This window comes from Trachypithecus francoisi, unplaced genomic scaffold, assembly GCF_009764315.1.
Source record: "Trachypithecus francoisi isolate TF-2019V2 unplaced genomic scaffold, Tfra_2.0 Lachesis_group13, whole genome shotgun sequence".
Lineage (NCBI taxonomy): Eukaryota > Metazoa > Chordata > Mammalia > Primates > Cercopithecidae > Trachypithecus > Trachypithecus francoisi.
Genome location: NW_022681458.1, coordinates 74,176,123 through 74,189,456, shown reverse-complemented (window position 1 = coordinate 74,189,456; position 13,334 = coordinate 74,176,123). Strand labels below are relative to the sequence as shown.

At 38.7% G+C, this 13,334-nt stretch overlaps 1 protein-coding gene across 3 annotated transcripts in view; it reads right to left on the bottom strand.

Annotated features, from left to right (window-relative positions):
* Positions 1–13,334, bottom strand: part of STK39 (serine/threonine kinase 39) — a 302,652-nt gene that overhangs the window by 188,128 nt on the left and 101,190 nt on the right. For all 3 annotated transcript variants that reach the window (XM_033231238.1, XM_033231239.1, XM_033231241.1), the window contains exons 6-8: positions 5,532–5,641; positions 5,168–5,269; positions 2,951–3,084 (exon numbers count right to left, since the gene is read on the bottom strand). In XM_033231238.1, coding sequence (XP_033087129.1) covers positions 2,951–3,084; positions 5,168–5,269; positions 5,532–5,641 — 346 coding nt within the window. The remainder of the gene's footprint in view (positions 1–2,950; positions 3,085–5,167; positions 5,270–5,531; positions 5,642–13,334) is intronic.

Below are 13,334 nucleotides of genomic sequence, written 5' to 3'. Positions count from 1 at the left end.
ACAGTGTAGTAAGTGCTACAAAAGATATATTTTCGATATACTGTAGTAATTGCATAAAAGTTTCAACAACTCCACTTGGTCAGGAAAAAAAAGGCAAATAATGAATGGCAGTCTTAACCTCATGAGTACTTAGAGACTCCCTGGACACGGCGCTATGTGTTTGAAGTGCATTCTCTCTTCCCATCCTCATAGCAATCCTATGAAGTGGGTATTTCAAGGCCCATTGTACAGACAAGAAAGCTAAGTCATACAGATCTTGATAGAGTAGAGCCAGGAATCCCACCCACAGGTACCTAACTTTAGGAAGATGTGGCATCTGAATCAAGCATAAAAACAGGGATAGAAAGGGGACAGAGGAAGGGCAAGAACTCTTGAATGACAAAAGCAAAGGTAGAAAATATTCCTAGAGTTTCTTTTATTATTGTGCAAGAATTCAAGGTTTACTTATCAAATTAGTCATGGATTCACATGTTGAAATTGCAACCTATCTAAAAAGTAATTCAACAATGTTGCTTTTTTCCATTCTTACAGGTAATAGATTTTGCCCGCCCCCCCGCCCCCAACCGCCAAACTCAACCTATGTGTCTTTTCATTGTAAGAAAGAGATACCTGGGAAGGTGATGTGCCACTAACAGTCTACAGCTGTTTGGTAAGAACAAATTGCACAATAGTGAGAACAGATTAAGTTATAGAGAAAATATCTAAAAGAAGACCTTAAACGATTAATGCTTTGTACATCAACAGTGTTTTTAAGAGAGTAGTCTCTGAATGAAAGATTTGAAGATTTTGAACATATGGTATACGACTCTCCTCTAAAGGATATATATATATATTTTTTTTTGGTGGAGTAGAAGGAACCTGATATTTAAACTCATATAATGAATAAAATCCGGAAAGACTTTCAAGATTATTAAGAAATAAAAATGGGCTGAGTGCGGTGGCTCATGCCTGTAATCCCAGCACATTGGGAGGCCGAGGCAGGCAAATCACGAGGTCAGGAGATGGAGACCATCTTGGCCAATATGGTGAAACCCTGTCTCTACTAAAATACAAAAAAATTAGCCAGGCGTGAAGGCGTGGAGGCGTGTGCCTGTAGTCCCAGCTACTTGGGAGGGTGAGGCAGGGGAATCACTTGAACCCAGGAGACAGAGGTTGCAGTGAGCCAAGATCACGTCACTGCACTCTATCCTGGTGACAGAGCAAGACTCCGTCTCAAAAAAAAAAAAAAAAAGAAAAAGAAAAAAAGAAAAGAAATAAAAACGTTTTGTTAAATATAATGTATGTCAATCTAATTTGTTTTGACCAAATCACATACAAATCTCCCAAAGAAATATACTATTATATCATTAAATACACTAACAATCCTACCCTAAAGAACAATTTTCTTAAAAAGCTGGAATTGTGTGACATTACAAATCACAACCACTAGGTGGAATCTCAATTACTGTCGTTCAAGAATCAGGAAGACCATCAGTAATAATCCAGTCCTAACTGGAAAGACAAGAACTTCTCTTGCTGGGCTATGAAGGATCAAATTCTGTTTTCTTGAAGATGTCAAAAAATTTTACTGAAGATGACATCAAATTCAAGGGGAAGATAAGCAAATGTTGGAAAACAAAATTAGAGTCTAAGAGCATTTCACCCAAATGGAGGTTGAAAAAATAATCTCAATGAAAGATCAAAAAATTCTGGAAGAAAAACAAGTCCTACAAATCAAATATAAATGACAAATGAGATGTTTACGTAGAAATAGTACATAGGTATGACAAAATAATCATCCCTTTTACAATAAATAATTCAAGATGGCTAATAGCAGTCTTCATTCCTGGCAGCATGAGAAAAGTGACTGATATGGAAAAAATTCAAGGCAAATTCAGTAAATGTAAAGGAATGAAGTGAGCAGCTACAAAGAATGGGTACAATTATGGAAACTGTGTTTAATCTAGAGAAGGCTTGCCTACTCAAACAGTAAGTTACTGTGTAAAGGCTTAACAAGTTTCATAAAAATTTAAGATCAAAATAAAGGAATCACTTCTAAAAGAAGAGTCCTTCCCTGAAAAAGAAGTTTCAGAAGAGAGGTCAGTTATCACATTTTAAAATATAAGGAAAAAATTGGATCCTCAGGTAGATTAGGATAGACAGGAACTTCTCAGAGGCCTCTCGTGGTCTGTGCTAGGATAACGCCACACACAACCACGTACCCGCAAAGGGACCTTACCTAGGCAAGGCCGTTCACAAAATTAACAATCTCCTCTAGGTGACAAAGAACAGAGGGCTCCATGATCACTAACTAGGATATTTCAAAGTCACAGAAATTAAGAAGGAAGCAAGGAAATCAGAAAGCAGACACAGTACAGTGCAGGGCAATAACCCAAGAATAAATAGGAAACACTAATGTTAATTTAAAGCCATTTGCTTCTGTTTACATGATTAATCTTTTTAAGGTAAAAAAAAATCTCCTCCATCTTCTTTACTGATAATCTTTTAAACAGCACCAACAACTTGTTCTGCAACTAACAGGAAGCTCATGTAAAATTCAATAGCTCTGCCTAGTTTAGACTGGAGCTAGCAGGATATTCAAATCCTGAGAGGTCAGCTCAACCTACACAGTGCAGAATATTAGCTCAGCTTCTGAATGCAGCACTGCCAGTTTCTTTTGATTTCTGTTTTACTTCATTTCCTTTGATGACAGAGCCCACACCTAACAAGCACAGTGAATCTTATTAACGCCACAATTCTTCCTCTGCCTCTCCTTCATTCTTCACCCACTTCTTTCCCCCTTGGACCCACACTGTCTTCCACTAACAAGCTGGAAATCTGGGGACCAGAGCAGGGTATCCCAGACAAGAAATACCTTTCCGGTGTCCTCATAAAGCCTTTCCCCATCTACAAACAAAGCTTTGTCATGGCTCAAACCAGGTCATTAACTCATCCACTAAGTTTCACTTACCTTTTGGAAGGATCTTTCTGAAGACACAGTGAAAGTAATTTTCTAAAGGACTTGCCGTACTTTTTCATCATTTCTTTATCCTCTACCCCTGTTTCCAAAGTGGGTGGATCATTTTGCAAAGTCAACATTAACACCTGCAGCAGAAACACACATGAAGACAGAATCTCAGTACAGCAATTGCTACAATCTAGTTTTGAATTTTTCATAGAAGTGTAAAAAACCATCCTTGATTAGATACAAAGTGCTTTCCCATGATTTTAACTTTGCAGAAACTGTGTATTGAAAGCATTCATTGCCACTGCAAATCTGTTCATGCCCCCTTTAACCTTTTTGTTATTCCATTGACAGAATTTACAAAATTTGCTCTATGTGTTAAGGATGATCCCAGACAGAGCTTTCTGGGAACTGGCTCATGTACCGCCTCAAGGAGCACGTAGCTCCAGCACAGGCTGGTTGGGAAAGCGGGTGGAGGAGAGAGAGGGCCAGAGAGGCATGACTGTTCATGTGTACAGGTCATTCATAAGTAAGGAACTGCCTGTACTCAAGGCTTCTGTAACACATTACTGGCCCTAAAAATAAAACCACAACATCCCAGGAGGTAACATGATTTCCTTTAAAAAAAGAGAGAGAGAAAACATACAGAAAATTGCTAAAAGACTTGGCAAAACTGAGAGCAAGACACTGAAGGATAGCCAGAATATAACTGAGTGGCTAAAAACTGTCATCAAATCCAAAGTCCTTGCTGCTTTTGGAGGGGGACAAAACAAAATAAAATACAACTTTAAATCAAAAAGGTAAAAATTCCACTCTTTCATACTAACTTCAAAATTATTTGCTTTAAAAAAAAAACATGGAAGGTGTAGAAAACTACTAGCCTGTACGATGAATAAACCTCATTAATGCATAATTCAGCCTTAATTTATGCAAATGCTATACATGTCAAGCCTCTTTTCAAACACTTTCAGATGTGTGAATAGCTGAAGTGTGAAAGTGACAGCTTATTGTTTGTGGAGGATAAAAGCCCACAGGAGAAAGTAGGGACTGGGAACTCTGAAGAAAAGTCCTAGAGGACTTCAGGCTGGGAGTGCGACTTTGAATTCAGGTGGGAAACACTAAGAAGAGGCGAAAGAAAGAAAATGAAGAAAGAAAAACTGAATGAAAGAAAAAATCCTTCAGCGTTACTTCAGTGCTTTTTCTCCAAAAGGTCACTTCAATTGTTTATACTTCAATTTTAAATTTTCTGCTAGCAAAATCCGGTATATGTATCTACACACACATATACACTAAAATCCTAACTATGTTAAATATATATACATATATATACCTATATATATATAGAAAACAATAAAATGAATTACACTAAAACCTTAGTAGAGATTGTCTGTGGCTGATGAGATTACAGGTGATTGTTTTTCTTCTTTAGTCTGACTTGCACATCCAAACTTCCTACAATATGAGTATATTACTTCTTTTAATCAGTAAAACTCACTTTTTATTCTTGGGTTTTTAAAATAAATCCTCCCAAATTTTTCCAATAACCATGAAACAATCATAGACCATACTCTATGTAAAACAGCATTATAATTTCACTAAACTATTTCAGCCTCAAAACAAAATCCAGTTGGGTAAATTAGCCCTGATACCACTATCTCAGAACTAAGAACAATAATGAGGTATAAGCCAGTTAAAAGAACAGCAGAAACGTGAAAATAGCATCCTAAAAACACTGTGGCTCTCTTACATCAGATGAGTTGCCAACATTACACTATGAGAGCAGGGGTAAAAATGTTGTAGTCCACTTAAAAAGCAAAAAAAAAAAAAAAAAAAAAAAAAAGCCCTGAAAATCTGGGAAATCCATTTGCAGAGATGACATCACCATAATCTATTTTGAGATTTTCTTTGGGAACCTAGTGTTGTTCTGCTATCAAAAGAGTAATGACCAGCATTTGTCATAGCTATCAACCTCCATCGACCAATCTGATCACATTATTTTCTCAACTCTGTGCTGAGACTATAAAGCAAGCTTCAAAGCTGGAAATTATGCTACTTTTGTCCTATTCTGTCCACTGAGAAAATCAGACAATGTTCAACTTGGCTGCGTTCCTCCATTAATTCTCCTTGGGCCTAAGAGAAGGATGAAGATGTTGAAGAGAATTAGAAAACTGATTCCATCCAATCACATTTCAACCCCGACATAGTATTTCCAATTGTAATTACTTTCATGGGAGGATATTTGTGATAAGGCGCTGCTCCTGTTGCTAATTCAATGGCAGTTATTCCAAAACTCCACATGTCAGCCTTGAAGTCATAGCCTCTCACCTAAGAAAGAAAGCAGGAAAAAAAAAAACACAATCATACAGAGGCATGTTACACATCATCAAGTCCATATCATGTCAGAAATCCACAGCTGTTGATATATAACTTTTATATTAGTTTGCTAATTAACTAGGAATCAAGAATTAAATCTTAGTTACATGATGGATTCTACTAAAATGCTAGATACAAATGAAATGTTAGTGTATTAATGATCTGTACGATTGTACTGTGTCCATCAAAAATTCACTTTATTGTTTTTTTTTACCTGTTCCATGACTTCAGGGGCCATCCAACATGGGGTGCCAACGAATGTTTTTCTTACTTTATTTCGGGTAACATCACCCCCTGTTGCTAGGAACGCACTTACCCCAAAATCTGAAAGGGAAAAAAAAATCACCTTTATTTTATGTAAGACACTATTGCTTATAAATTGTGATTTTTTTGAGCATGTCTCTTCTTTGTGAGCTTTACAGTGGTGATGAACTGTTCTGAACATGTCTACGGCGCTCTCTCAGGAAAAAAAAGGCAGATCTGCCCTCTGTCATCCCCTACACCTTGGGGAACACCATCACTGGTAATGGGCCACAAGCCCGCCAGTCCAAAAGCTTCGTATACCAAATTAAATATAAAGGGTCTTATATAAAGCCAACATGCCCGAGTTTGTCTGTATGCAAAAAACCTTAGTCAGCAAAGACTGATTTTCTGGACAATTTTCATAAGTACAGATGAAATGGATTGTAGAAGTAAATAATATTTTTCTAAACACTCATTATATACTAGAAGTTAATTTTATGAGAAGATGAATTAATTAGGCATACTGTACAGGCTGAGCATCCCGAAATGCTTGCGACCAGAAATGTTTTAGATTTTGGATTTTTTCTCATTTTAAAATACTTGCATTATACACTAAGTTAGTTAAGTGCCCTCATTCAAAAACCAGAAATCTGAAATGTCCCAATGAACATTTCCTTTGAATGTCACCTCACATTCAAAAAGTTTCAGAATTTGGAGCATTTGGGATTTCAAATTTTCTGATTTAGGGATACTCAACTTATACATACATACGGGCACATGTGCAAAAATTCTATTTGTATATACAGTACAGAAGGGAATGCCTGGCAATTATTAATGCACTATTCTTGCTTTCATTTTTACACAATGGTTAAAAGTAGTTAATAAGTTAAAGTACCAATTACTGAAGACTAGTGTACCTATCAATGACAGCCAGGTCAAGGACTGCTTGATAGTTAAGCTGGTGGGTAGTAATAAAAACAGGTAGTCAACACCTCAAAACACCACAGCGCACTGTGCAGTCTGAGCCCCTGCAAATCGTTCTCATATACTTTTCCTTTGCTGGTCCCCTTTGTTGGCTATCAAGCTGACAGCAATTACCAAAAAACAACCTCAAGTACAAACCAAGGTCAAAATGTATTAGCATTTGCTGTAGGCCTATAAGGTTAGCTTATGCAATTATGACTTAATAACATTGTAACCAGTTTCCTGAGTAGAAATATATTGAATGTTGCATTTTATTTATATTTAAATTTACTGGTACTCCCAACAGGATTTCAACTACAAATAAAAGAAATGAAAATTGACAAATGGAGTCTTTGTTCCAACTGCTACTCTCATGTTCATATTGAATAAAAGTATATATTTTTAAACTGCTACATAATTTAATATGCATATATGTTTCCAATTCTAAAGCCCTTTTAATTCTTATACTGCAGCCAGAACACTGAAGTCTTATGAAAAGAAATCTCTGTAACCAGTCAGTCTCCTGTGGATGGGAGAAGATACAATTAATTCTCTTAGAGAAGAGTTAGGTGAATGAAAATATTTGTAAGCATCTACTATATCTGCTGGAAAAAAAATATATATGATAAAGCTTTTAAAGCTACTAATTTCAACTTAATTTGTATTTCTAAAAAGAAGTTCAATGATGAATCCAACATTTCATTTTTATTAAAATGATTTTATGATAATATGAAATAAATACATATCATCTATAAATCAAGGATACAGGTAAAGGCTGCTTTAAGGAAAAATTGATTCTTTTAAATGCAATTGAAGCAACTCTGCACCCTAACGTCTCTTCCTAAAAGACATAATCCAGGTAAAAATCCATAGTTAACGTTAGATACATTTTCACTTCCTTAAAAATACTACCTGCTTACATTACACATTTTAAAAAGTTAGAGAAACAGCTGAAAAAGATGTATAGTAGCAATTTATTACTGACAATACCCTTTCAATATATCTGTCATGATTCATATATTTATTCAGAGCCTCCACTTTGAACACTCACTTTAAAGTCTCAAACAGATGGTTAAATGTCTTTAAAACTCAGAACAAAAATTTCAGGAGCAGAAAACACCAATCCTAACATCTACTCCCTCTACGACTACAGAATAAATACACAATTTGCTCCTATGTATGGCTGATGTGTATATAGACTGTATGCACTCAGTAACAGAACATTTTGAGCAAAGTACATAATGTGCTTATGTTATATAAACAAAAAATTGGTATATTCTGTTGAGATAGCTTGCATATGACAGTTAGAAAGAGGTGGCAGAACAGTAACAGTGAAAAGCCGTCCTTGTTTCCTAAAGGGTACATCTATACAGCCAAAGGGAATTGGAGCCAGATTCACTTGGGTCCAAAACCATGGGCATTTCTCAGGCAACACGGAATCAAAGGCTACACATAAGGTTAGCCAGTCCATCTCCTGACTCCAGGAATAACTGAAGGATACGGGTAAAAGCTACTTTAAGAAAAACAACAACAACAACAACAAAGAATGCTGTCATCCTAATAACAAAAAGGCTCTCACACCTTCTGAATCCATCCACTTCTTTGCTTCTCCACAGCCACTGCCTTCATTTAATCCACCGTTACTTCTTGCCAAGACTTCTGCGGCAGCCTCCTAAGTTCCCATCTCCCTTCTTTCCCCAGATCCAGGCTCCAGCGACCAGGCCTTTCTATGTCACAGGACTGAGCCCTCCTTAAAAGTCTTTCAGGCTGGGCGCAGTGGCTCACACCTGTAACCCCAGCACTTTGGGAGGCCAAGGCAGGTGGATCACGAAGTTAGGAGTTCGAGATCATCCTGGCCAACATGATGAAACCCCATCTCTACTAAAAAGCACAAAAAATTAGCTGGGCATGGTGGCACATGCTTGTAGTCCCAGCAACTCTAGAGGCTGAGGCAGGGAAACCGCCTGAACCCAGGAGGCAGAGGTTGCAGTGAGCTGAGATCATGCCACTGCACTCTAGCCTGGTGACAGAGCAAGACTCTGTCTCAAAAAAAAAAAAAAAAAGTCTTTCAAGGCTCCCTGTCCCCTCAGGAAAAAGTCAAAATCCTTCAGCATAACAGGTAAACCTGACTGCCCTTTCCTCTTCTGCCCTACCTATATCACTACTCTCAGATTCAGATGGCAAGCTCCCTACTGAATGACTTACTTTTCATTCCCTGATCCCATCACCTCCCTGGCCTCACCAGCACCGCCCTTGCACACGATGCTTTGTCGTCTAGGTACATCAACCCTCCATGCTAAACAGGTGCACCAGCAGAGGGCTTTCTGCATGGCCTTGTTAATGACACAGCATCTCCAGCACCCTGGCTCTTGATGAGTAGTTTGATGTGCATTCATCACCTTTGCGTAATTTGGCACGGACGATTTCAGTAACATCAGGCACGGTCTTATTTTGAGGTGTGAATGCCACTAAGCCTTGAGGAGGATCTGCAGGTATGGTTATCTGATTTGGAGAGTGGCAGATCTACTAGGAAACATCACAGGACTAATGGGCAAGATCTGAGTGTTAACAGTGATTAGGCCTAAGGCTAGACTATTACCCAACCTAGACTATTATGACTCCAGAAAGGGACTTAAACTTTCTGGTTGGGCCTTATTGGGCTTCTTATTTAGACCTATTTTTATTTATTTATTTATTTCCAGATAGAGTCTCGCTCTGTCACCCAAGGTGCAGCACAGTGGCATGATCATGGCTCACCGCAGCCTCAACCTCCCACGTTCAAGCGATCCTCCTACCTCAGCCTCCCAAGTAGCTATGACTACAGGCATGTGCTATCATGCCCATCTAATCTATTTTTATCTTTTGTAGGTATGTGGTCTCTCTATGTTGCCCAAGCTGGTCTCAAACTCTTGAGCTCAAGCAAAGCTCCTGTCTCAGCCTCCCAATGTGCTGGAATTATAAGCATGAGCCACCATGCCCAGCCTCTATTTTTATATTACTTTCATATTTATAAGACTCACATTTTTTTACCATGTATGAATATTCTTTACAACAACCGTTAGGTAGATCAATAAGCTACTCACTGCCTTTTCATAAGCAAGGCAAGAAGGCTGCAGGGATAAGCATAAACATTTTACAGTGGCAAAGATAAAATAGGAGAAGACATGTTTCTTGACTTTACCAATATTTGTCGGGCATGATGGTTCATTAGGTGGGTGCAGTAGCATGCAACTATAATTTCACCTACTCAGGAGGATGAAATGGGAGAATCACTTGAGCCCAGGAGGTCGAGGATGCAGTGAGCCATGATTGTACCACTGCACTCCAGTCTGGGCAACAGAGTGAAACCCTGTCTCAAAAAAAAAAGAATAGTCACACCTAGGTAGGATAACATATGAAAACAATAAACAATAAAACAACATGCAAAATCACATGCAATGTCTAAAATCAAATACCACATTGTCTGTATAAAAGCAGAGGAGCTATAACCATAATGGTCATGGAAGACTATTTCCAAAGTGGGCCTTGGAGCCAGCCTTGAAGATGAGGTGAAGACTTGGATAAGGAAGCCCAACAGGAAACAAATTCCAGACAAAGAAATGGCATGAGCAAAGCACAAGTGTGGAGCCAAGAAGAAAAACTGACAGCTGCAAGGGTCAAAAACTCAAAACACCTACAGCAGCCAGGCAGGAATACAATAGAGAAAAGAGGGTCCTGAAAACCAACAGCTACAGTCTCAGTGACAAGGGCCCTTGATACTCAGTCTCTGTGACAGGAGACTTTAGGAGTGCTGGGCCCTGTGTGAAGCCCTGGAGCCCACTGTCAGCACCCTCCAACCAAGGTCCAAGGCAGGCCCCTGCTGCTTGGCACCAGAAGAAAGTTGCCATAAAGAAATGTAGACCCAGGATTGCTGGATATCCCAGTTTTCCCAGGGAAGCCAAACATTGGAATCTTTATGAAAAAACTCCCTTTCTTACTGTAGTTGGCAACAAATTCATTTCTAAAAAACTGGAAAAGAGATTTCTCCTGCCTAATTTAGTCCACAAAACTAAAGTCTGCCAACTGTGTGGTTATGATGTCTAAAATTTCCCTAAAATACTTCAACATATGCCATGTGATATTATGTTTGTGATACCACAACTTAGGTGGTCAGCTGGCATTCTAACCAAGAATGTCCAGTGCTAGGGGGGTTCAGATAACACTCGACTCAGCATGCCAGAGGCAACTGCTGGAAGTATTTCTATTATCCAAATCTAAATATAGATGAGTATAAGCCAGGTGACTGACTGTCAAAAGGAGTTACTATTAGGGAAAACAGTGACCTGTTGAGAGGTACGATACATGTTAGAAATGGACTTTCACTGCTGAAAATAAAGGTTCTTAGCACACAGAGAGTGGCTAAAATATTTCAGATATACTCCTCACTCTTGCATGAACAGAATAAAACAATCCAGTCCAGCCCAACTGTAGACTATACCCCAGCCAGTTCTGTGGATGGTTGGGTTCCTAATAGCAAGCATAAGGATAAAACAAAAACTGCATCTGGAATCTTGGCATGTCTGCCTCTAATGAATTTTTCATTCACCTATGAGGAAAAAGAACTGGGATTTCCTTGAGCTTACAGAACACATTGTGAGAACTGTTTAGGAGCTTGTTTGCTAATGAAGGGCAAAATTTGGTCTGAAAGCTGATTTCTCTAAAACCTGTAAGGGAGGCTATGGGTGAGTACCCAAGCCTCACCTACCTCAAACTTCTGCAGTATCTGCTATTCTCTTTGAAAAGGAACCCGAGTTGTGCTTGAACAACATTGACTTAGGTCACTTCAACCTTTGATCAGAGACTAACAGGATCAATGTTTGAGAGTTCAGAGCTTCCTAAAATGTAGCTACAATGAGTTAAAAGAGACATTGATGCCTAAGTGGCTGAGTGGGAGTCTGGAGCAATAGGAGCCCCCACAGCTTCAGGGGACCCTGAGAGTTCTTTCCTACTAGCAGCTTCTTTTCCATAGAGGCAATGATTTTTAAAAGCAGGGAAGTACTAGGTGAGATTGTTGAGGGGCCCAACCAACCACAGAGTCTGAGTACCAGGTAAAGGAACTTATACCTGATTCAATTAACAGCTGTCGTTCCCTCTCTCGTTAGAGAAGAAGAACATTTGGAAAAAGTGACCATGCAGGGATGTTCAGCAAAGGAAAAAGACTAGAAGCAGGGAAGACCACAACCATAGCCCAGGAGCAAAATCAACAGAACCTGTATATGAATACAGAGGTTGGAAATGGAGAGGATTAGACCAATTCTTAAGAAAATACGATGATTTGGAATTAAGAAAAGAGGAAGGAATAAAAAAGATTAGATGACTTGCCAAGGAACACATAGCAAGTTATTGAGGGTCTGAATAAAATTCATAGTCCTTCAGAAAGGAGTCAGCTACTTAGCCCTAGTCTCCTTTTCTGGAAAGTTCAGTGTATTTTTCTTTATTGAGAAGGAAATGCAAAATGCAATAATGGGGTTAAGATTCCACAACTCCTAAGCTCTTTCTCTGAGTAAAGATCAAGTTGTGATTACCCAACACAGAAAAACTGGTTTGAGGTTCACTGGTTAATCCTAAATGTCATATTTATATCAAAACCAATCCCTTTATAATTTGGTTTGAGTCCCAGTTGTTGTTTTTTTCTCATGAGAGACTCTCAAGACTTGACTGACAAAATTGAAATGTTCTTCTAAACACCCGGGAACATTTTCAGGGCTGCCAGCATCCGGCCTTCCCGAGTCCCACAGGTTTCCTTAAAATGTTATACCACCAACGTTGGATGATTAAAGAAGTACATTGTGACTTCAATTATGCAAACTGTATAATAATGAGTAGAAAACAGAAGCAAATATTTTCCTAATTCTGTTGGGAACAGACTAAAGAGAGCTTTTTTTTTTAACCATGTAGTTCCTTATTTTCTTATTATTTTTGTACTAGGATGTGTGTCAGTTGTACAGTATCCACTTATGCCCAGTATACATGGCTGTGCACAATTGTGTACATGCACCGTGTGGGTTTAGACACCATGGGCTAACAGAGCTTTGATTTAGACATAATCCTGGCCTTTTAGTGAGAGCTAACATGGGGGAATATATTAACTTAAATAGAATGACTATGACATGACCTAAACAACATAAATACAAGAAACAGGCTAATGGGCCCAGTATACTACACTCAGCGCTGAAGGCACCATCCTCTGCTGCTAATTCCCAGGGCCCTTTTGCCTGATTTTCTTGGTGAGAGAAGAAAAACACAGACCAGGGAAAGTCAGGGCTTTAGCAGTTAGCAGTTACAGAATCAGAGGCATGCCTCTTCCAACTGCAGTCCAGACTTACTTATTACATCCAGATTAATCTTCCTAAAGTGCAGTTTCTGATCATAGCACTCTCTGGTCAAAATCTTTCTCCCTCCAGGGCATTTGAGAATAACAAGAAAGCTCATCCTAGGCCATAATTCAGCATTTATATGGAAGCCAACAGGATTCTAGTATTGTTTCCTTCTGATTGCAATGCTTATTCAATTATTGTATACTTTAGCAAAGTGCTTTCGCTCCTTTAACTGACCAAATCACCACTTCTGCTTTTTGTTTATGTATAATTAAGTCCAGCCTTTGGATACTAATTCTTTTCTGTTTGTTTTCTTTTTGTTTATAGAGGAAACAGGCGCAACTTTTCACTTTCCTGGAGCCCGACCATCATCAGAATGTCACCAGACCTCTGGGCACTGAAAGCCAAGTGCAAACTGGGAGGGCCACCCTTTCCCTCCAACCTACACTAGGAAA